At 34.4% G+C, this 25,825-nt stretch overlaps 1 protein-coding gene across 3 annotated transcripts in view; it reads right to left on the bottom strand.

The window, feature by feature from the left end:
• Positions 1–8,532: 8,532 nt before the first annotated feature.
• CEP120 (centrosomal protein 120) overlaps positions 8,533–25,825 on the bottom strand; it is a 39,813-nt gene continuing 22,520 nt past the window's right edge. For 2 of the 3 annotated variants that reach the window (XM_084305200.1, XM_084305198.1), the window contains 5 exons: positions 24,582–24,743; positions 21,525–21,647; positions 19,995–20,093; positions 11,209–11,354; positions 8,533–10,572 (listed from right to left, as the gene is read on the bottom strand). In XM_084305200.1, coding sequence (XP_084161326.1) covers positions 10,332–10,572; positions 11,209–11,354; positions 19,995–20,093; positions 21,525–21,647; positions 24,582–24,743 — 771 coding nt within the window. In that variant the 3' untranslated portion in view covers positions 8,533–10,331. The remainder of the gene's footprint in view (positions 10,573–11,208; positions 11,355–19,994; positions 20,094–21,524; positions 21,648–24,581; positions 24,744–25,825) is intronic. The other variant, XM_084305199.1, reaches the window with a different exon arrangement.

The raw sequence follows: 25,825 nt of genomic DNA, 5'->3' as shown, positions 1-25,825 counted from the left end.
GTGGTGCTTCAGCCACTTCATCTCTGCAGGCTCTTTTCTTCATGAGCCACAAAATCAAATCAAATAAAATAAAATAATAAATAACAAGGTGCCAAACATGCCTGTATTTATTTTTTTGGTAATGGTTAATTGTTGGGCCACTATGAAATTTGGTCTTTCAAACTGAAATAATTCTTTTTGATAATGCAGAGCAGCTTAGGCTTTAAGATGCCACCAGACCAGCTCTGGAAGCCATAAAAAAATCAGAAGCCTTGGGACTGATGTCTACTGTCAGAGATATGTCAGGCAGCCTAGAAAATCTTCGCATGCAGCAGCTGGGGAGGTGGATGGTGCCTGCAGCCTCAGCAGAAACTGCCACTGCCAGAGGCATCGGATGGGATCTCCAGTGTCATGGCATGTGTTTCCCCAGAGGAAGATCTGCCTGAATTGCATCAAAATGTTAGGGGAACAGAAATATGGCAATGGGAATTGCTGTGTGCAAGAGTGTGCCCACAAAATAGAAAGTCAATTCAGTCCTGACTGGGCACATTTGCAACCAGGACATCATGATGGTGAAGCCCTCTTCCAGTGCCCAATGGGTGTCAGGGGCTGCAGTTCTGGGAGCCAAGCACTGGCATCTTCTGGGAGACTTCAAACTCCCCTCTAGAAGACTGTGGGTACAAAACACTTGGGTAAAATCCTCCTTTTGCAGTAAATGCTGAGTTACATTTTTTGCCTGTCTCATTACTCAGTAAATACGTAATCAGTAGTTTTTAATTTCCCATAAATTAAATAAATAGCCACTACTAGCTATGAATATTCAGGAACATATGCTATAAGCAAGAAGCAGCAACATATTTTAAAGAGTGCTTCCCCCTGGAATGCAAGTCCAGACAAAGATTTAATCTTTTTTTTTTTTTTTTTTTTTTTTTTTTTAAATTAAAGTCTGGTGGAGCAGCATTGAAAACAAATCAGCCTTTATTCAAGTGTGAAAATTAAGGCATAAATTGCTGGCTGCTTAGCTCTCAAAACAATGTCACATTACAAGAAATGTGATATTTTGAAGAGAAACAGGAAAAAATTTATCAAAGTTTTTGTTATTGTTGCATTATCCTCCTGCTTGATCTACTAGCTATAGATACTTGGTGTCTGCTTAAGTGCTTTCCATTCTTCCCATAAGCAAATTCTGGTTGAAGACTATATATCATTTTGCTCTTGATCACTGCTAGTCTCAGTACCTCATTACAGCAGAGCACTTTTTGAAACTGAGCTATAGCCCAGATAAATGATTGTATAAAGTTTTAAATAAACATACAACATTTATGTTATGTTGTTTCACAGGGATGATTTATAGTCATTTTCTTCTTCCAGTCCTGAGCTCTGGACATAAAAGACACTGAGCTCTCTGCTGTTTATCCAAGCTAAATCCTCTGTTTGTTCTGCATAAGCGTTCTTGATTCTTTAATATATTGCAGGCTTTAGCTTCAGGTTTATTCCCTCTGGGATGGTGGAATTAGATACATTAACTGACAAAGATAAGGTACGGACATTGTAGCTTAATAGCCATTAAAATAGATACTGTGATAACAAAAATGGAGCTAGAAAAGGGAGTTGAGGTTGCAATATTTTAAAAACATATATTTATGAGTCTTAGATGAATAAATGCAAGATTTCAAAAATGTCTGTAAGGAAAGCTCCAAATGACAGTGGGATTTTGTTTGCTTGTTTTTAATTTCATAAGAGAATCAGAAATGAAAGATACTGTGAGCCAGGTTGTGTTGCCTCTCATGTTCCCAAAGACAATTTTGCTGCTTCTTCTTCTTAAAATGACATTATGTAATCTGGATGCTAAGCCACTGAAATACAGCTCTGTACAACAGAAGAAAATCAAGAAAGTGCTGTAAGATAAAGCAAACCTCTCTGCCTTAAGAAAAACTGGGTGGATTCTCCCAACTGTGTTCCCTCTTTCATCTGTGTATTTAAATACACATATATATGTTCAAATCGCATGGGGTAGTCTATTTACTTCATACTGTTATTATTCACAATAGACCTTGTTCCTCTGTAAGAAAACAACTCCAAATGCCTGTTTTCTCTTCTCTTGTGAGTTCAAATAAAACAAATTTTTAAACCAAGCCCACTGAAAGTTGCTTTGTAGTTCATTTGATTCAGTATTCATTTGCAAACTGGTATAAAAACACAGTGATAAAAGACCTGATGCTTAACACACAATAAAGATTTTACGAATTATAGCAATTAATGTGACATACCCTAAGTCATCTCTTACCACAGTGTAAAAGTTAAGCTAAGATTTTAAAGGCCCTAAATGGACTTGATTTTTTTTTTTTTTTTTTTTTTTTTTTAAGTCAGGATTAACTGGTGTATGAGTAACAGGCTGGGTGCTTTCGCTGCCAAAAATTATCTAACTAGAAGTTTGAGTCTGGCAGTATAAACAGCAGCCCTGCCTGTACTTATACAAGCTTGTTATTTTGTGGTACACAAGTTGGTATGTTGTTCATGCTCTGTAACAGATTGCATTCCATAAAGCATGAAATGTGTTTTTATCTGAAACTGGAGTGGTAAAATAAGCAGCAAGCAAAATAAAGACATGGGCAGTCATTTATTTATTTATTCTACAAGCATTTATTAAAGCTAAGATACTTTCCTTCTATAGTGGTGAGACATTTCCAGGAGTGATGGTGCAGATGTTGTGAATAATCTATTCAATAAATAAGAAAGTAAGTGCAAAAAAATAAATCCCTTCCCAAAACACCTCAGATGTTTGTGAAAGACTACTGTTAATGCATGAAAACTCCTTTTAAAACACTCATACAACTTATTTTTTTGCAGATGGTGATTTTTTTTTAAATGATCTGATTGAGATTGCTTTCAGTATAACGTATATAAAATGACACATGTAAATCTCTGTGTAATACCTAATATACATATCTTGCCATTCATCATAAGCAAACCATCCCAATTAATATGTTTGCTGGTGAAATCTGCCTTTCTCTTCATTGTGCATACAGGTAATAGAATGGAAGAAAAAGGGGAAGAGTCAAAAATGACAAAAAAAAAAAAAAAAAAAAAATCAGGATCTTGTTGCTATGCAGGAAGATGTAGAAGTTTTACAAACAAACAGCAACAGCAGTAGCTTTTCCCCGTGATGGCAAGTGCAGTGGAGTGAGGGTGCTGCTTCCTCCCCCTGCTCTCTGTGCCCCAGTGCCCCCCGAGTTCTCGTGCTGAGCTCCAGACCTGGATGGGGACCTTGCGACTACTTCATGGGCACAGCTACATTTGGCACCGGGGTGGGGGCGTCCTGCTCAGCTGCAGCCAACTGCTTTCACAGCACTTGAGAGCTGTCTTGTGAAGAGTTGGCTTCCCCCTACCTTCAAGACTCATCTCCAACAATATCTGTCATGTTGGTTAGGATAATAGGGATTTGCTTTTATTAGTATTTCAATACTAATAAGTCAGGAAATGATTTTCCTATAAAAGTATTCACTAAAACCCTTGCAATTACTTATTTGCTCAATATACGGGACATGGCAAACAATGCCTGACCTTTTATTTTTCATGCATCTGTAACAACCAAGCATTAACTACTGGTTCATCAAAACATCAGAGTAACATCAGAATAACAAATAGCAATCTTCATCCTACCAATACAGTACTGCCCCACACCAGATGCAGCCTTGTCCAAGGGGTGCCCAAAACTCCACATTTTTTGCACTTTTTTCTGCTCCCTCACTCCCCAGCTGATTTTATTCATCTCTTAAAATGGTTAACGTAGCCTTCTGTGAGAGGCATCAGCCCTGGACTAACTTAGCTTCTTTAACACAGAAATCAGTCATACATAAGGATTAAAATATTTTTGCCTTTTTTCTTTTTTGAATATATTTGAATTTGTTCATAATATGCTAGAAAAATGTAATATACTGATTTACCTACTAAGAGCAGAGTTAAAGAGTATAAGTAATGTCTACTTATTTGCTGAAGAAATATCCTGCTAGAAGCTAGTAACTACCCCTTTCAGGGCATTAAATGCATATCCAGCACAACATGCAGTCTGAGTTTAAAGCAGTTCGTGAACCACTTATATAGAAAGACTCTCCCCTTTTCTCACAGAATCACAGAATTTCTCATATTGTTGTTTGAGAAATTGAGGCACAGAGCCCTTTTACAACCAAAACGGGCAGAGAAACCATGCATTCAGTACTCAATCTTCAGTCTGCCCCTTCACACAAATGGTTCAGGAAGGATTTTGCCATATTGCATGAATTACTGCTACACATACACTGCTTTGTCCTTATGCTGTGGTGCAAAGACAATGAATTCTACAATGTCCTCTTGCTAAGGCTCCCTATTTCTGCTTAAGGTTATTACATGCTATCTGCATTGATGATAATATACATAAATGAAATAGGACTTCATACAAGTATTCCTTCTGATCAAACTTTTGGCTCATTTTAATCATTTGTTTTACATATACAATAAGAAAGTACAGTCATGGAGTCAAAAAAAAAAAAAAAAGCAGCTGTTCTGCAGCACATGGTAGGATGGGACAAGTAAAAGTCACTGCAGATGTGTACAAGCACATTGTTGATGAGTCCAAGTTTTTCCATGAAGAGCAGTGCCCTCTCATGGAGGTAGACACACCTATGGAGACATGCCTACTAATTCCTTGGGGGCAGTGGCGTGGTCTTGCTTTTTTACATCCTGCCTTTTTTTTTTTTTCCTCCTCATTCATTTTGGGTTATTAGCTCCATTATTTCAGTGGAATAATTGTATTATAATCAGAATAATTAGGATAAATAAATAAATAAATCAGTAAGGAAGAATGCATAAAGCAACATATGCACCTGCATTCAGGAAAAGTGCAGTCAAAAATGTTATTTGCTGCAGAAGTGTTAAAAATGTTAAACAGTCTAAACAACAGATCCTCAGTGTTGCTTGAATGACTCCTAGAGAAGAAGCAACTTTGCACCAAATATGCACTAATAATCATGAAAACATATCAGCAGTATTGGCTTAGTATGCTAGCTATAAAAACAAACCATTAAATTGTCTGACTTGGAAGAGAAGGTGCATGTCAACTTCGTGCCTGAGTAGGACTCAACCTTCAGGCGTATCTCTGATTATAAAGCAAATAAGGGCTTACAGTACCTTTCAGCCCTTGTCTGTGTCATCTATTATAATCCCACTGCCAAAAATAGCCTTCTCAGGTGAAAACACTGATGGTATGTGTTCTTGTATAACTAATGTCTCCTGGTGAGACCAATAAATTCTTTTCTGTATCTCCAGAAACAACAACAAAAAAATCCCCTCACTTACACTAAGCTGTTAAAGGAGCACAAAAACGCTGAAGACTTACCATTACCTCTTACACCTAAATTCTATAAAGCATTTATTAGCTTGATTGCCTGCCCACCTTAAAACCGGATGATTTAATATTGCTGTCCTAATCATAGAATGCTTTGGGTTGGAAGGGACCTTAAAGATCACGTGGTTCCACCCCCCCGCCATAGGCAGGGACACCTCCCACCAGAGCAGATTGCCCAAAGGCCCATCCAGCCTGGCCTCGAACAGTTCCAGGGATGGGGCATCCACAGCTTCTCTGGGCAGCCTGTGCCAGGGCCTCACCACCTTCAGAGTAGGGTATTTCTTCCTTACATCTTTCAGTTTAGCCTCTTTCAATTTAAAGCCATTACCCCTTGTCTTATCAAAACACCTCCTGGTAAAGGGTTCCTCCCCAGCTTTCCTGAAGACCCTCTGGTAGTGACAGTAAGTCACAGGCGTCTCTGAAAATAATTTTACTTTTCTCACAGTACAGCTAAAGCTATGAGCAATGTACAATAGCTGTTTAAACAGTATTAGGCTACAGGCCATGTTCTACTCTCTCTGCCATGAGTAAGCCCGTTTCTAAATATGGATGCCACATTATTTTGTCAATAGTTATGTCCCAGTAACTGCATCAAAACCCAGTCAAATATTTGTGATACTACACTTCCATAATGATCCACTTGCTATGTATATTGTTAGAACAAAACTTTTTGTAGCAATACATAAATTGTTTAAAATTCTGTCAAACTACTACAAGTATTTCACTTGAGGGAAAAAGAAGTACTGGACTACAAAGTAGTGGGTACCATTTTTCCAGAAGCATTATTAATGAGGACTATTTTAGTCTTTGGTGATGGGGAATGGCAGGCTGTAGCATTTCTTAAGAATAGAAAATAACTGTACTTGCAAGAATTCAATTACTCTACATTAAAGCCGCCATGGGGTTACTGTACATCAGAAAGTCAGTAAATTATTTTTCTATAAATTAGTCTCTCAAAGTTGACTTTTTTCTTTCTATTCTGAATGCCAAACTCCTGACTGCTTCTCCACCACAGAGACTTCATATCTGGATAGCCGACATCTGTAAAAACATTTCTAATGAAAACACTACTAATACAACCCCCTGGAGAAACAAATGAAATGAGATCTAAGTATGCAGCCGCCTTTCTACAATTCTGTCTTTAACAATAGTGGGACTAGTGCTTCCTATCCAAGCCTTGACACAGGTCACGATCATTTAGGCACAGTAGTAGCAAAATAAATAATTCTGTAAATATGTAATAACTGGTACAAATACTTCAGTAGCACTTAGAAGATGTGATAAAGGACTTCCGTCTTTAGCTGTGCATTAAGGTTTATCTCAGTGGATGGAAGGGAGAAATATTTAAATAGCACTGAAGGAGAGCTATGGACTGAATACTTGAAAGCTCAGTGCCAGACATAACATTGCTTCTTTTCCACAACAGCAGTTTATAAAGTGTGTTAGTGTTGAAAGTGTTGGATAACTGTTAAAAAGTTATAAAAAATAGTTGAAGCTTCCCCCTAAAATACAATATACTGGAAAGATAGTCTTGTAACTACGTGTTTTAATAAACCAGCTTCAAAGCAAAACATTTTTCTTATCTCTGTAATTTTTTAGATTTTTCCTCAATGCATTTCAAGTAACAAAAAAGAGACAGATTTTCAAATAGACTAATAATTAAAAGGTAAAAAAAAGGTTGGTTTTAAATAAATGATTCTCAAAGCCTTAGTTAATGTTCCACATGAAGGTTCATAAGTAGAAATGTGTAGATTTGCTGCTTTGCGTTCAATTCTGCACTAAGGTTAGTACAGATCAGTAATACCTGGAAGTCCACACCACTGTAACTAGTCATATAACTACTTACAGCACCTGAGGAGGCAGGTGGGGGATCCTCTGACTTTGGATTAACATAAACACTGTTTCTAAACGTCCTCATTTTCAGATGGCCTAATGATTTGTCTTTAAGAGACTGAATTTGGACAAACATGGGAAGTAATTCAGTCTTGAAGTCTCCTTATTCAGACAAAACTGAAAATTGTGTGCCTGAATAAACCAATTTGTCAACAGAACAAACCTCCTTTCCCTTGCTACCCCATTTACTAAATTTTATGGGCATTTGAGTTTAAACAAAGATATTAGTAAAATTACTTATTATGAAATAATTTCATCCACTTCCCCAGTGAAATCTGGCTGCATCAAAATCAATGGTACGAATCTGCCAGAATGCCAGCATGGCCTAACTGTTGCTCCTCTTCCCATCCCCCTTCTTTAATGAATATGGAAGCAAGGCTGAAATTGAAGAAAATTGAAGACAGTTTCCAGTAGGATGGTGGATAAATTAAAATACGCTTGTTATCTCATGCATCTGTTTCAAATGGTATTTATTCTTGCCATGAAGAAGATTAAAGTAAAAATTAAGTCTTTTTTTTTTTTTTTGATAAAAGCAGTCGTTCCACTGAATTGTTATAATGTTTAAAATGGCTCTGTAGCAATAAAAAGCCAAATGGAACTCAATGTAAAAATAAAAAAGCCATACTGAGCTCCCCTCTGCTATATATATCTACTACAAATATAGATTTCTAGACTACTTTAGACTGAAGCACTTCCACTTTTTTTCCTGCAAAAGTTACATCAAAACATCAAGCCTAAAGTTAGTACTTTAGGATGAGAAAGTGTACAATACAAACAGTGAACAGGATGACTAATAGCTGTATAACCAAAAAAAAATCTAAATTTAAAACTTAGAAAACTCATTCTTCTAATCCTGATCTTACTGATCTTTCAAGGGACAAAGTGGACCCAAACAGCTTTAAATAGCATGCTTATAAATATATTTTAAAAGATAAAGTGATGTAATAAGTATTTTACTAAATACTCTGATTTTTATTAAGTACTCTGATTTACTAGAAAAGCTACAATTATTTATTAAAAAAACAAAAACAAACAAAAAAAAAACTTACAGCAGCATGACTGCTGTTTTCTTTACAAGCCATGAAAAAGATTATTAGAAATTCATAAATGAAATTAACTTTGAAAATCAACTTCGCAACTTTATGGCTTCAAACACTAGACTGACTTATTATCTATATTAATAAACAAAGTTTTTGTTCAAATACATAGTTGAAAAAAAACACAAAATCATTAATAATAAAAATCTGAGTTTTATTTAATAACATAACACCTGAAAAGTCATAGAATATCGGTTCAAAATATATCCAATTATGAAAATTGTTAGTAAACAATCTTTAAGATCTTTAAGTCTAACACACCCCCCAGTGTTTCAAAAAGAAACTGCACTTCTACCACGAGCAAGCGTTTGAAGAATGTCTTGAGCAAGTCTTTCTGTCAATATATAAACCCTCCTGATTCATTTACAATAATTGCATATGATCATGCATCATTGATAAAACAACAAAAAAACATAAAACTACATGTTATGAATTGTACTGGATTTATGAAGACATTACTTGTTTTACTGGTAGGATCTTTTTAAACACGCTAATTTGAAAAAAATAGTAGTGTACAAGGCAATACAAAAGCATTTCTTAAGAAGTCTGACACTGATAACGAGTAATTCCTTACAGAATCTGATATCCGAGTTAATATGGCTAGTTTAAAACTTTATAGGCCCTTAATAACAATTTATTTAGCAGGAGAGAAGCCCACGGTAGGGAGGAAAAGAAAAAACACAAAGTCAGATGCAATGTTAAGTCTATTTTCTATATAATTCATACCATGCAAAACAGGAAGGCAATACATATACAGCCATGTCTATAGATGTTCACAGATTTTATGTAATTTTGTTTTTTGCATGGGATTTGTTATGCTTTAGATGAACAAAGATATCTAAGACTTGTTCAATACTCAGAAACATTGTACCAACAAGACAGACAAAAATCCCCATTGAAAAGACAGTGTTGTATGTTTATATAATTAACTATATCCACATGAATGATTTTAAAATAACTGACACAGAATGAAGTTTGGGAAAAAAAAAAAAAAACAACACAGCTATTTCAACTGATTATACACATACTAACATTTCTCGTTGAATTCTGTTGTGGCATTCAGCACCTTGAGGTTATCTTTTTCATACTTCAATCAAGTACTACATAAAATTTAAGTGGCAATAAGACAACATGCATTGAAATATATGTTAAGGAATCATAAAATTACCAGGTCTTGATTAAGGAAAAAATCTTTACTTAGACAAGCTTTCTTATGCAAGTGTTCGACCTTTGAGGTACTAATTCAGTGAATTTATATATCTTTTGTTTTAAGGGATGAATATAATGCATGTTTATTCCTGAACCAGGGCTTTACCGTCCTGTCTTCACCCTTACAGGCGTATGTGCAAAACTGCTAGGACAAAGGGACTTTTATTCTGTACAATTCATACTAGTTACTTAATATTTCAATTATTTTCATAAGGTTTGAGTTTTCTTCTCCATTTAAAACCTTGACTCTTGAAAGAGTATTAACTACAGAACTTGCTATCTTAACTACAGTTACCAAAGCAAAGGTTGATTGCCTTGTGATTTAATAGAAAGTGACATTTTGGGTCAGAATTAAGAATTCTATCAGGGGAAATAGCTAATGTAATTTTTTCCTACAATAGCTGAAGAATCCTTTTTACAAAAATTTAAATAAGTTATGACAGTATTAACCAAAAAGCTTAGAATAATTATTAAAAATATTAAAAAAAACCTAGGCACGGTGGTACAAAGAGGTAGAAAACATTTCAGAGGAAAATACACAAGATAAATATATTCACATATATATGTGTATAAAAACATTACAAACCAGCTATTCCCTGTAAAACTCACAATTGTGCTTAACATCATGAATTGCAAATATTTACCTTGACTTCAAAAATAGCTAAAATTGTGCAAAATTTAAGCATGACTATACATTTTTGCAGAAGGTGGTTTAAAAATCTGTTAGTCTGTTCAAGTTTAGTCTCTTTTTAACAGTTTTTTGTACACTTTTATCTAGTGGTATTCCTTTTTGCCATAGCTTCTCTGATTTGACGATCAAGTTCACTTACAATATGGTCTTCATGATTATAGACGCCTGTTCTCAACAAGGTATCCCTCTCTTCTATCAGACGAGAGAGATAATCATCCATGTTCTCATTTAATTTTCTAGAATGAGGACTATCCACTCTACCAGCAGAATTATCTCTAACATCTTGCAATTGCTTTCTCTCTTCTTCTTGTTGCTTTAGCCTGGCATTAATAAAATGGAAGGTAAGAGGATGACTGTTAAAAACTGCTTCGATTTTCAGATGAAATAATACATTAATTGAAGTAGTTAGTAAAATAAAGGAATCGGCAACAAATTCTCTGTTGTAAAATTAAGGGAAAACTATAAATGAAAGACAACATAATAGCTACAATTTGACAACTTTTTTTTTTTTTTTAAAACTGCGTACATAATATGTAGTAATTGCTACCAAAGCTCATATTTTGATAGTGCAAATACCACTCAAGCTACGAGGCTTCAGTGTACAGAATCACTGCAGACAGCCATTGGGCACTACACAGACTTAGAATTTTAATGTATTCAAAATATTTATTTATTTATTTATTAAACTCCCTTAAAATGCCTAGAACTGAAGATTCAAAAGAGAAAGAAGAAAAGATGCCTAGTGTCATACACCTATGTTAGCTTAAAAAACAATGCGGCCTTACACATAGATTTTCTATAATACAGTACTGCTGAATTTTTATAGATGTGCCATCTTTACCGAAGGGACACTAAAATGTGTTCTTTTACTAGACTGATAGCCAATTATAGTCTTGATTTAACTGAACCTTCTCTTATTCTGAGGCAGGAAGGGAGTCTTACAAGTGTTTTAATACCTGTTAAGTTCATTTCTGATATCCTCCAGCTCTTGTCGGTCTGTTTTCCCCAGCTCTTTTTCTTCTGCTGCCAAATAGCGCAACCTCATGTGCTCCAGCTCTTTTTGCTGCTTTTTAAGGTGAGCCATTGCACTTTCTTGTTCACGCTTATGGGTGAAAGGACAAAAACGTAACTTGGTTGACACGTCAAAGTGCTAATTATAGTGACACAAGCAAAACTTCAGGAATGAAATCACAACAGTTAGGTCTCTAGTAGAAGTAGAAAGATGTTAAACAGGATGTCTTTAGCTGTGATAGTCACTGGGCTTGCAGCATTATAGATATTAAAAACTGCAGTAAACCTATCCATGCTGGAGCAGCTGTGGCCCAGTCACAGATATGTTTGCATTAGTGAAAGAACAGAGGGACAAACCTTCACAAATATTCGGTTAAGCTTGTTTACATAAAAGTTATTTGTGAAATTGCTGAAGATATTATATAGCAAAACAGTCTCAGTATTACAAGTTACATTTTTTTTTTTTTTTATAACTTAGTAATGTGATTTATATAGATTATACCATGTATGACAAAATGGTAAGTAGCTGTATAAAATCCCAACATTGGCCCCCATAAGGCATAGTATCAAAGCTTAAAGACTTGCTGAAGTTGCAATTCATGTTTAAGATTAAGCCTTGAACTCCTAAAATTCTGGTGAGATTTCCTTTTAGAGTTTTCCAGCTCTATGCAATGCCTTAGGTAACTTATTCAGGGGATTTAATCCAACTAATCCTTCTAAAGGTTCTTAGTTACTTGGTTCTAAGTTTACTTTTTGTTTTAGTGCCTTGTATAGAGCCACAAAACTAGAATTGTAGCCCACTTCCACTCTGACATTGAAGTGTCTGAATGACAAGCATGTTCCTTTCTCTGTATGTCATTTTCCGTATGACCTCCTGTGCTAACTCAACAAAATCAGTCTTACACTCAATGAAACAGAAAGCCTGAGGGAAAGTGGCATTTTTTCTTGTAGTTAAAAAAACAAAGTAGGAGGTTACACAAACATCCTGGATGTAGACATACTGTGAAGTGTGAGCTTACCTTTGTAATTTTGACATCACTTTCATCTGAAATATTTGATCGTTAATACAATGTTTTATATTTATTACAGCAGTAAAAAAACACAACTGTTTTATATGCATGAATATATTCATTATACAGCCAACCTAATAATTTCTGGAGGAATCCAATCCTTGATTTCATCCAAGCAGTTTTCTGAATCTCAGTCCCAAGCATATTAAGCACTCCCTTATTATCATTGAGTAATAAAATTCAAATTTCACAAGGAATTGATATAAACAAAAGCTCTAATTGGTCATTTTTATGTGAGCAGCCAATGTGATACAGAAGGACTTGTACAAGATTACATGCAATCATAGCACCCGACTACAAAATATTTTAATAGTAAATCCAGTATACCATTCAGCAAATTAAATGCTACTACTTCAGTGAGACAGACCAAAATGACTGCAGAACAATTTGCATAATAAAAAAACAGAAGCAGGAATCCTAGAAGGAATCTAGGAATCCAAGAGTCTACAGCTGATAGATGGCTAAAGTGTAAAAAAAAAAAAAAAAAAAAAAAAAGCACTTCCTCCCTCATCAAGAGTTCATTACAATTACAAAAGAACATTACCATGTGAGAAGCATTTTTTTTCTGTGGTACACGTTTGAAGAGCAGGCTCAAATTGAAGTAAAATAGGTTTAAGTAAAATAGGTTTTAGAATACGAACCAACAGATATGTAAAGCAAATTGTAAGAAATCACTATAGCCAACTGATATTTATTCAAGAGTTCTAAGGAAATCCAAACACAGTTGAAGGGAAACTGGAGGTGTAATCCATTACTAAAACTGGTGTTGACACCCCAAGAACAACTACCCTCCATCACCCCCAACACCCTTCCTCCCCCCCATTTTTTTTTTTTTTTTTTTTTTTTTAAATAGAATGGAATAAAACTACTCCTTCCTCCTGCTCTGAGGCACTTGGACTAATGGCGATCTACCACTAAGACTTATTTCCACAGCGAATAAATTGGTTTATGAAGAAATTGGTTGAAACTGCAACTAAAACAAAACGAGCAGGATGCGTGGATATAGTAGGAAAAATGAATCCAGTTTTCGTAGAAAAGTCACACTTCCACTTCTCTTAAGACACAAAAACAAAATAACAACAAGCAACCCACAAAACTAATCTGTCACCAAGGAAGTCCTCTCACTCTCTCAGATTACTCAGGTTAAGTAAGACCAGAGTGAGGACAGGACTTGATCATTTCCACAGCAGGTAGAAGGTGGCAGTGGTATGCACAAGAACCTGATCTTCGATATACTTGGTGATATGGCTGCCTCGTTTACAGATTATTCTCTGGTTTCCAAATATCTGGATAGGCAACAGATTCCAGGCAATAAAGCTAAATTTCAAGTATACAGTGGGCTAAGAGTGATATAAATGCTAAATGCCAGCAGTAAAATTAAATGCTGATTGTTATGTATGCTCAAATAGGTTGTACTGCAACTTCAGTTTTTATAACAACTAATTTACAGAATATAGACAGCATATCTGATTACCCTGATTGTGTGATGTATAGAAATACGAGAACAGATCAATATTTACTTGAAGACCATCACTGTTCTTGGTGCTTTCAGTAGTTCCAAGTTCAAGTGTAACCCTTTTCAAAATGGAACAAATTAACATATAGCCAGCCCCATTTCAGAAAAAAAGTGTTCAAATTATATGGTCAGTTTTGTGCTTTCCTTTAGGGATTAGAATAAATAAAACAATGTAGAGTTTTAATGTAAAATTCTACTCAAAATTATATTTAAACTCAGGAGAAGAATTGTTGCATTGTACATGTAGATTAAGCCTAGAAATTTCTATTTGTCTGTCTCTTTAGGTAAAGAATCTAGCAACTTGGTCTGCTGACCAGCTACTTTTCTTGATTGGACAGTAAGTCTGAAGAAACTTGTTCTATATGATCCTGTTGTAAATGCGGTATAGACTGCATAAACAAAATTCAAACTCAGAAGACAACTGTGTTGGCCTGAGAATAGTAAAGTATCAATTTGTAAGGAAATTTCTATCTCGAGGCAGAAAATGTCAATGACCCAGGCCTTTATATTGTTCAGCAACATGTTCTTGGTGGCAGACCGACAGCAAAGTGTTTTAAAGTCTGAAAGAAGTACATTCTCTGAAGATTAACAGAAAGTCCTAAACTCATTCAGGCATATGACAGAAAATTCCCAATCCTTTGACTGAGCAGAAGGAATCCCATTTGGTGTTTTCATCCTTTCTGCCCTCACTGAACTACCTAGTTTCAGAACAGTAAGTTTTTTGATGAAAAAACATACTTAGTGATATTTAGTAACACCAAAAAAAGGGGAAAATTAAAGAATGTGAAAGCCCAAAAGATGCAAGAACAAAAACCCTTCCTGAAGAAACTTTTGTTCAGTTTGTGTTCCTTTTCATGCTTGGAAAAGTGTTCAAGAAAATAAAAATCAATGTTCCTAGTGAGCATGTTCATTGCTCAAGATATCCCTAGATTTGGTGGGACGTAAGGGTGAATAAAGAGTGCTACATTTCCTACTTTATGAAGAAAAGGAGAAAACTCTTATCAGTGTATTTTGCCTCCAAAGACAACACTGCATAAGACTTCCTTTCAGAAAAGTGCAGTTTGATGTTCAATGTGGTTACTAATACAATTATGATATAGATATGACAAATATTCCATGTAATTTCCTTGTTTGGGAGTGATGAGAGAAACTATGAGATTAATTTTAGCCCTGTATCAGTGAAAAACAATAATTTCTGTAGCATTTTAAGAGGTACAGATTACCCTGAACAATATGACCTTTAACTAGAAAATACTACTTTATTAAAAAAAAGTGTTTTCTGAGGCAAGATTTCCCTAGCACTTAGCATAAGACTAGAAACTCAGAAAAATACATGAAAGCAAGTGACAAGAGATTTTGCAGTTTCATTTATGATGGATCCTGTGTGTAATGTGAATGTTACACACTTCATATTGTAAGGCTTTGAAATGTATTTTCCAAAATTCATCTTTGACTCCTTTAAGTCTGACAGAAGTTTTAGAGTGAGTAACAGCAAACTTGTTTTTTTGTATGATGCTTAGAACAGCAATAGAAACTTATTTCTTAATAATCCATCAATACAGGAAGATTGCAAAAAACTTAGAACACTTGTTTGATAAAAAGTGAAGTATGCTTATTTTGAATTAATTTGCTTTATTCTGATATCTGTCTCTGAACATAAGACTTGTTACAGTGGGAGAAAAAGTAGTATTTCTTATTCATCACAGAGGTGACCGGTACTACTTTATAAGAGACATTCAGGCTCTAAAATCCCCTTTTTTCCCCAATCACAATTTAATGATGCATAAGCACTGCTTATTTTTAAACCAGAGAAGGAACTCTACTTCACAATAGTACTTAAAATTTACCAGAATTTACTGTGCAATCTTCAAAAAGAAATATTAATAAAACAATAGTAACGTGAAGTCCAGCATTTCTAGCCTCATGTGTAACATTTTCATTCTATTCTGTGTATGCTGAAGTTTAATGACAAGGATATAATTGAATACAAAGTATCCTTAAGTGTTCCTCAGGGCACATAAGCGTATACATACACACACAATTCACGCTGTGAAGGCTTTTTGTGATAGGTCTTATTATTTCACAGAGAATATGCTCCTACAATATATCCTCCAATAAGGTACATTTTAGATTTATTCCCAACTTCTTACTGTACCCCTGTCGAGCTGTTTGAAGCCTGAATAAGAACCCCTAGATTTTTAAACAACTTCTAGAAACTTGAAGATTGCTTTTTAAGATTTCAGGTAAGGGTCCTCTCCAGAATTATTAGCTGCTGGACTAAAAGCAGCTATGTGGATAGAATGTAAGACCCACTAGAAACTCTGAACACTCTGTTCTTGCATTACCTCCTTACTATCAACACCCACCATCCCACAGCAAGGCAATAACAGATGATCAAGAAGACTATCTGCAAATTACTTTTAATTTTTACCATCTGGATATTATTATTGTAATACACCTAGTTGGCACAGGTACCTTTTCCTCCATTACCTTCTCAGCACTGTCAGTCATGCTATCCCCTTTTGCTTTTTTTTTTTTTAAAAAAAAAAAAAAAAAAAAAAAAAGAGGGGGAAAAAGGAAACTTTTCAACATTCCTTTTCCTTATTAATTTGATGTTTTGCCATCTTTCTCTTACATACCCCAAACAAAGCCAAGCCAAACAATACCTTTAAGACCCATGCTAGTTATCAGATTATTTAATTCTATATCTTACTGCCTTCTTTCATCGGTTTGCATCTCTAATGTAGTACTTGAGAGCAAGAATATTGTTTTAGGAGTTTGCATGGTGGGACCTTCAATCATGTTTTGAAGCCTATGGTACTAGAGAAATAATCAGCATTAAATAAAAATTAGCCACTATTAAGAAAACAAAAATTTCAATTACAATCAGATTGTAAAAGAACCCCTCTGTGCCGCCAGGTGCTCTAGTTAAGAGGCTCTTCAATCAAAGAAGCACAATCTTTATTTTGCCATAGCTGCCTATAAATCCAAAAGGGAGATGTAAACATACATACACTAGACTAAACAATGGCTAAATAGCGGCCACTATTCACTCTCCCACTCACACATACCATGCAAGTCTGTGGGAAAACTTACGATTGAAGCTAAGGAACTCAAGTAAAGTTTTCTGAAAATAACCCAGAGCTGACAAGTCAGTAGGAGGGCCTGGATGGTTTCAAGACACAGTTTTTAACCAAGACTTGGACCTCCAACTGCTTTTTTTTTTCTTTTTTCTTCTTTCTTTTTTTTTTTTTTTTTAAAAAAAAAAAGTCAAAGATTTATAACCCATCCTTGGCTAAATTACTTATAAATTAATCAAATTAATTACTGAGTGGATAAGCAGGAGGCCGGACAAGATAGAGTAAATGTCAACCAGCCAGCAAGATCTATGTTGTTTTAAATAAATGCATCAGTGTTAGTTTGAGCAGATCTGTAGGACACAAAAACAATAAAGACTTCATTAAAAAATATTTTTCCCAGAACACTGAATGATGTATGTATGTACACTTTGAGATTAGTTTGGTTTTCTAGATTATCAGACTATCATCTGCTGAAAATGAAATTCCTGCTAGCTTTGGTATTTGTTTTAAAATATGTTTCTTGCACTCCATTTAGTACCTGAGATATCCACAACATCGTGTGAGTGGTTTGATTATTTTCAGTAATAATGCTCACATATATAGAACTACACATGTCTTGTTTGTGTAGGTTCAGACTTTCCTTGGCAGTAAGCTTTAGAAGTCAGCTTTTGAAACCCCTGGAAATAACAAAACCTACCAGGATAGGCACAACTATGTAGATAACAAAGTTTTTGTCTTTCTAAAGGTGAATAGGGATATAAGTGAAGTACTTATATATAGTTGCAAAAAGTAAGAGGGACTAAACAAGACTTCACCAGAATGTGACCCAGCTTACTATTTTCACTCAGCTTTACGAACTGTGTTTAAATTCAATTAACTTCTGTGCTTTGTTAGGCACAGGTGATATACACGTGCCCTCATTTGCTCAGATCTCCTTTTGTTTTCACCAGCACTGTGTTTTTAAACATTCAAATTACTAGACATGGAGAATTCAGAGCATGTTCTATTAACAGTCCCATAATTTTCTAAGTTATGTAGTGCATATCTCATTCTGTAAAATATAAAACCATCACAGATGTGTGCTAACAACTAGTCCCAAAGTAAAAGGAAACTTTTTAATTAAGGAAACATTGACTTTTATGGTTGCAAATCAGAAGAGCATTTTACTAAATGCTTAGCCTGTAGATTATGCTTCTTTAATTCACAAATTGACTGTACTAGGTCACCTTTGAGTAATGGAAATCTCTGTTTAAACATTTTTTTGGCAATGGGCACAAAGCATTAGATCTCATTTCCAAGACTTACCAGCTGGGTTTTGTCATTAACATTTATTAACAATCTAAGATATGGCTTTCAGCGTCTAATCCTCACTACACAAATGTTTTGTATAGTTCTCTAGAGAGCTTTGGTGTGACAAATTACTGGCACAGATTACAGCCCTGTGGCTATTCACCAGAGGCAACGCAAAATTAACATGGTACTAATCCAATTTAAACAAGAAATTGGTCAAACTATGTGCAATTGCACAAATCATCTGAACTAAAGCAGATCTAGAATTCCTGAAGCAACACTTTCCAAATTTATATTTAAAACACAGTAAATGTTTTTTGATCAGCTCTGCTTTAACTTTTACTTGGCTTTTTAGAGTCACTTAAATCCTTTATCAATAGACCAAGTATAAGATGAAACACGGGAGTATAAAAACACAAGAAACCACTTTTAAAGGGTTTGTTCTGTCCTACAAAAGCCTTAAGTAGCATAATTCACTGTATATGCCAACTTATTTTATAGGTCAGACTTTCATCAAGGGGGGTCAGCTGAAACCATCTACATATGTTATTAAATTCAGATCATCAGGTCTGTGATGAAATTCATAATAAGAATTTGATGATGATATACTCTGTGTTAATCTGGCAACTAACAGTATTTTCCTTTATTCTACAGGGAAGTTTTAAATTTGGCATTAAGAAAAAATAACTAGGATATTTCATGGCTGCTGAAGAAATCTTCATCAGAAAGATGAAATTTATGAGATTTATGTTCTTCCTTCTATCATATTTGCCAAGCACAGCGTGTCAGAAATTAGAGAGGAAAATTTCTCTTTTTATCAGTAGGCAAAAAGGAAATTTGAAGACAGATAACGTTTAGTTTTTAATAGTGATTGAAAACAGCTAACATACTGAATAAAGAGGATTAAAAAAGCAACAATCAATTAGAAAATGGAGGGTTTAGTTTTTACTTTCCAGAAATAAAAAAACAACAGGAATGAAGCCTGCTTAATTATAATCCTTAAGAAGTACCTTCCTACTTCACAAGAAGTGTGAAGATAAGTAATAAATACCTTTTACTAAAATTATGAAGGCTTAGGTCTGTGTCAGTGTTTGTTCACCAACCTGGATTAGTGATTTATTAATTTGTCACTGACAATCGAAATGCTTGCCACTCTTACATATACTGCTTAGTTAAAGTTTACTGCAATAAGTGAAAGATGCAATGACAAAAGTCAAAAGTCATTCAATGCGTTCAGTACATTCACTGCATTGGTTTCAGGGATTAGGATTTCCGATACCATGAGCAAAGTTTCATTTTAAATTTCACTTTTCTTCTGCAAATTTACTTCATGCTACAGCATTCAGCAAGTCTTAAGCCATTGTTTCAATTTTTGGTTTTAATCTCTACTCTTTATTCATTTTACAATTAAAAAACAGTTAGGAATGTTACTGACCAAAATAGTCAGGATGGTCAAAGCACGTTCTCTGAAAGTGCTGACTGAGCTTTGCCAGGAATGAGATTAATTAACGTTTCTTTTTTGAGCCACACCTGCTTTCAGCTAAACCAGCTTTCTTTGTTGACCTGAGCTGTATTCTTCCCTGAATTTAAAGGAAAACTCTATTCTACTATTCAGCTATTCTACTGACTTCTGCAAAAATCTCCGAGCTTGAATTTTACAGACAAACAAAACACTAAAACAATGAAACAGCCAGTAATTAACAGTAACTGTAGATAGCTTCCAACACTGCATGAACTGAATTGTCTCATATGATGAAAGAAGAAAACATGTATACCTGTTTTAACCTTGCAAGTTCTTTCAAAGCTTTTGCCCACTGCTGTTTGTAGTGGAGCTTTGACTTGGTAGCTGACTCCAACTTTCTTTCAAGTTCAACCTAAAAGCAATTAAAACCATATCAGCTGAAGCAATAACAGCAGTAACAATCACTGAAAGATGTATATATACAAAGGGTCTGGTTTAAGAAAAGTGTTTATGTAGTGTAACATACAACATCATCTAAAGCTGTTATATAATGTAACATAAATATTATGGCACATGAACATTTTCTTGTTTAAAATATAGCTTTATTTTTATTGGATAGCTGTCTATACAAAAGGAAAAGATTAGTTATTAGCACTAAATCTACTGATGTAACCTTTTAAATTTAAGATTCTCAAATTAGTAACCTCCCCTCTCCACCCCCACCCTCCCATGCTCTCTTTTTTAAATAAGATTATAAACTCTAATTTAGCAGGAATGCTGATGGACAAATCTTGCCTTTAAAAGGTGTATACTTTTTTTCCCCCTTTTCTGGAGCTGATGGAAGATATTACATTCTTTCTTCTGAAATGCACCTCTGTTCTAACCATTCTTTAAAATATATGTATACGTTTTTGGTATCTCTGGTTTTACAGTCTAAACAATAAATCTTAAAAACGTGTTATGCAATTTACCAAAAAATATTCATTGCATTGTGCAAAAAATATTCCAGTACTAAAAGGCATATGAAAATAGGTGTGAAGTACACAACATGGTTACCTGAAAAAATGAAGCATTTCAATCAAAAAAATCTGAGACAGTATTTTTTAAATCGGACAAGAACTATTTAGAACTAGATTTGTGAAGATATTTTTTTTTTTTTTTTAAGTTAAAAATAAGCCTAACAATATTTTAGTTAGGAATTTAAAAAGTCTGTACAGGCAAGTATTTTGAATTACCTGCTTGCATTATTAAAAGCTATTTAACCAAACAGTAATATCCAGACTAGCTATACACTATATAACTGAGTGCACTTTGTGCAAAAAAAGCATGGTATAATTTTTTCAGAATAATCTATTTTATTCAGACCTCTCAGTAATTCTGGGCATAATTAAAACCACAGATAATGGGCATCTGAAGTAGAGTATCCTCTACTGAAGGCATGTGCAGCATATGAAGAAATCAACTTGTGATAGTAATTCCATTCCACTGATAAGTAATCAACCTCTTTTCAGGAATACTTAAAGAGAAACACACAGTCTCAATCAACCCTCACAAGAAACTCTTCTTAAACTTTATGAACAGAAAGCTTAGAGTCCCAAGTACAAATCATGGCACTAATAATGCATTTGACCTATATATGGTCAGTTTTTCCTGCCTTAGCCTCGCCACAGCTTCCTCTACAGAAATAAAGCCACTGTTGGCCTTCATTGTGTGTGAATATTTAGTTTGGAGACATTGTTGGAAAAAGTAAAACAAAATGGACAAGACAGACAGGTTCATGCAAGATTATTCTACATCTCCCTCACCAAGGAATTGTGACAGTTTTTAATGACTAATAAGATACCTTTTCTACAGTGAGGAGATTTATTTCCGACTGTAGCTGGATTTCTGGTTTACTACTTTGCTGTTCTTTGTATTGCTGGAACTCCTTCTCCAAAATTTTATGCTTATTTTCTGCTTCATAAAGCTACATTAAAACAGATACATTAAAATAGATATAAAACAGATATTGAGAGTTACATATTCATAATTAATAATTTCTTGATGATGTCATATAGCAATGTTTTAATAAGGAAAAGTTTAAAGATGATCTTTGCTTGTACTGGAAAAGAAGAAAAGCAGTCTCTCCTCATACAAAGCAGAAAGATTTATAAACACTTCTGTTCACATTTCTAAAATGGACTTGCAAAAGAAATACAGAAAACAAAACTATTTAGACTTACACACAACTTTTAAAGAATGCCAGTGTTATCTGCTGTATTAAGTTTTATTACTGACACACTTCCACAGGCATAACTTGTTTAGGAATGTCTGGGAGAGGAAATACCTAATACTTTATACAGCCAAATAGTAATTTAAGAGGCTGAAACAAAGACTTCAGTAACTAATGACTCAACACATGTACCTCTGTCCTCACTATTTCCAGAGTTTCACAAAGATACCATAACTGAGCTTTGATTTTCATCTTAAAACTGGTAATTTGAAAGATGTACATGTATGATTGTATTACTATATATGATTGTATTACTTTGCTACAAAAAACACTGTAAGTTAAACACTTAATAGCTACTTTTTTCATTATACAGTATTAATAACATTGAGAAAACATCTAATATGAGAGTTTTAATGATAGAATAATATAACAGTAGAAGAATAAAGGTTACTCAATTAGAAAGCCCTTAATACACCTAACATAAGTGATACTTTCCTCCACAGAATTGACGATAACAACTTGTTTCATCTTTAACTAGTTAATGCAAATGTTTCCTTAATTGTATCTAAGTTTAGAATAGTGGGTGAAAATGCTTCAGAAAATTTCTTTGTTTAAAAGCTTTCTTTTATTAGTAGATCAATGTTTTAGTTCTGATCTCCTAATTGAGTCACCTCAATAATTCTTCCACAAGAAATTTCTGCATTTTCTATAGAATTTATTTTTATAGAACTGATGTAAGAATGCAAAGATGCCTTATAAGAAAACCATACAAAAACATAGTTCACTGCAGTTATTTTTCCACAGAAAGAGATGATAGACTAGTTTGACAGATATAGTATCGCTTCTTGACAATATTTTTACCAATTTCTTTTTAAAACATAGGCATATGACGTCAATGATAAGAACAGCAGCCAGTTTTGTTAGCTGTGAAAAATGCAAGCTATCCCTAGAACTTCCACATCAATGTTTAATTAGTTTGTTTCTGAAAATGCTTTAAAAATAATGGAATTTCTCATGAGACCTCAGACTACAAACTGTTAAGCTAGTGTACAAACCATACAAAAGCACAACTTGTCTATTCAGAGAATAAAAGTGATATTCTTCAAAATGCATGGTTCAGAAACTAATCTCTTGTAGGGCTCATCTTCAAACGAGTTAGACATTCAGAAACCTCTACAGATCTTCTTATGTGAAAATTGTGTTAATACACATAGCTTTCAAACTAAAGGGTAAGGGATGAATTAGAGTATATGCCTTAGAATTCTTCCACTTTACTCCAGAATATTCTTTGTTAAAAGACAAAACAAAAACCCATAATCTGAAAAGGTAGGATGATAACACCATCAGAGCTGGTAGAAATACGAAAATTCTGCCTGTGTACATTAAAAACTGAGTTATCCCACAGTGAAGGACAAACCATCCTAACTCCTCAACAAAACAAGGGGGTTTGATGTCTCATGTAGACTAAGTGAACAACTACATCTCATACTGAAGCACAAAGGGAGATGCAAAATAGTAGGAATGGCACAAAAAGGGAACTAGGACGATCAGCTAGAGAGCATAACTTTACGACAAGGGAAGACAAGACACAAAGATGCTCATATTTGGAAAACGAACATGACAGACTTATGAAATCATGAATAGCATGTAACACAGGCACTTAAGGAATTATTCATTCATATTAAGCAAGAAGCTTTAAATGAACATGGGATTGTTTGTTTTTTTTTTTTTTTTTAATAGCACAGAACTGCAGAACTCACTGACATAGGATGTTGCAATTCTAAAAGTAAAACTTTTTTAAACAGGGATCAGATGAGTTAATGAATACTTTCACTGATGGCTAGTAAAAATGAAATGCAGCCTCTCAGTCAGATTATATGTAACTCAATGGTAACCCTAGTTGTAGCAAAAGACTGTATTTTCTACTTGTCCTTCTTATTTTTTACACCTCAAAATCCAGCCATTGCTGCAACAAACTGTTGGTCTGATACAGTATATCTGTTTTTAAAAACACCAAAGCAGGTACCTCCCATACATAAACTAAGTACTTAAGTAAGAAAAATACTTAATTTAAGTATATTAGATCTTAGTAATAGTTAAGTTTCTAAATATTGTAACTGCTTCAGAAAAGGCTGGTAGTAACTTGAAGTTTCATAGAATTCTTTAACAGCCAACAAACAAAATAATTAGGCAAGTCTTGCCATTAATGCAAAAGATAGCATACAGGACAACAGAACATAGCATAAGTTTTCCCAGTTTAATTAAAGTTCCATTATCAAAACAGAAGAACGTAACATCAAGATAATTTCCTCACCCCCCAAAGATGGCAAAGTAATTTTTTTTGCAATGGAATCATAAAACAAACTTCAAAGTCAAGCTTCCTAGATATTCTCATATATGTTAATTGTTAACAATTTATTAAAGTTACAGAATTGTACACTGCAGTTCTACAAACATATGCTTGTAATCACAGTTTGATTTTCAGCATTTACAAAATGAAATTATAACCACTGCATTGCCAACTGGCCCTATTATGAAGCAAGATTGACAGAGGTGGATCCAGCATGTAGCTCACTGAACAACTGGAGATGAAATATTTTCCAAGTTGCCTCAATATCATTGCTCAACTTAACATCCTTACTTAAAGTAATAAAAAACTTAAATGATAGAGACTAAACATTTAAATACCTGCTGCTGTAGGCGAAGCTTGTCTTCTTCCATCTGTTTGATTTTTGACCTTTCTAGCTCAATTTGGTGAGCACATTCTTCTCTTGCACGTCGCACAGAATCCTGTAACTCCTGCTTATTTCGTTCATGCTCTGCTTGCAACTCCTTCTTTACTCTTTGAAGCTTAAGAATGAGACAGCTACATCAATTCATACATTCAGAATCTTTATTTTAAGAGTCTCTTAAAGCTGTTACTATTCATTCATGACAAAAGTTATATATTTTAGAAATTAAGCACTAGAAATTGCATTGTTACCTACACATTTGATATACCCCCTTTTGTTGGCTTTCAGATTAACTAATCATCTTCAAATTCATATATTTGGCCTACAAGTATATTGTTACTTGACTACTAAAAACAGGGATATTTTTATCTCTAATTACTTTCTAAACCACGTTACAAACAGAATTTAGTTTCCTACTGAAATTAAAAATTAAAATCTCTTCACTACAGAAAACATTAAATTACTCCTACAGCCAAGAAAATGTATTTTGTTCAGTAGGATCTCACTCTTCAAAATGAGTACAGTGAAAGGATTTCATATTGAGCTTAACAGGAAAACCATCCTTGACATGTTTGAACTTTTCAGGAAGATGTTACTAGCCTACTTACTATCTGCATACTAGCCTACTTACTCCTCCACATTGACCATTTTGTCCCCTCAAAATGTAATCATGAACTCTCTATTATTTTGTCTAGATGCCTGTGGAATCCACAGATTTTTGTTATCTCTAAACCATTGAGTTAGAATCTCACTACATTTAGAACAAGTTTTGAGACAAACGTGTATGAGAATCAAATACTTTTATTCAAACTGAAATGCATCCAAATTTAATCACCAGATTTTGTGTGTTTAAATTATAGGTAAAGTCAGACAATTTATAGCACAAGCTACATCCTGAGGACAATAAAGAGCTTCTGAGTAAAGAACTGGAAACATGTTCAGCCTGCCAGTGCCTCTGCTGGGAATTGTAGCTTTGTTCTCAAGCAAAGGAGGGTTTCCTATGATAAAGAGGCTGAGCTGAACCACAGGAAAAAAAAAAAAAAAAAAAAAAAAGTTCACTGGACTGCTAAGTCACCACAACAGTCTACCTATGTAGTTGTGAGACTGTTCTGAAGTTTCTGAAGTAGGTAAACAGGAAGTTTCTTTTCTCTCTCTTTCCATATGCTTTCCATATATAGCTTTCCTGAGGACTCATCTTGC

This window comes from Netta rufina (assembly GCF_964035555.1).
Source record: "Netta rufina genome assembly, chromosome: Z".
Taxonomy (NCBI): Eukaryota; Metazoa; Chordata; class Aves; order Anseriformes; family Anatidae; genus Netta; species Netta rufina.
This window is presented reverse-complemented; position numbering and strand designations above follow the sequence as displayed.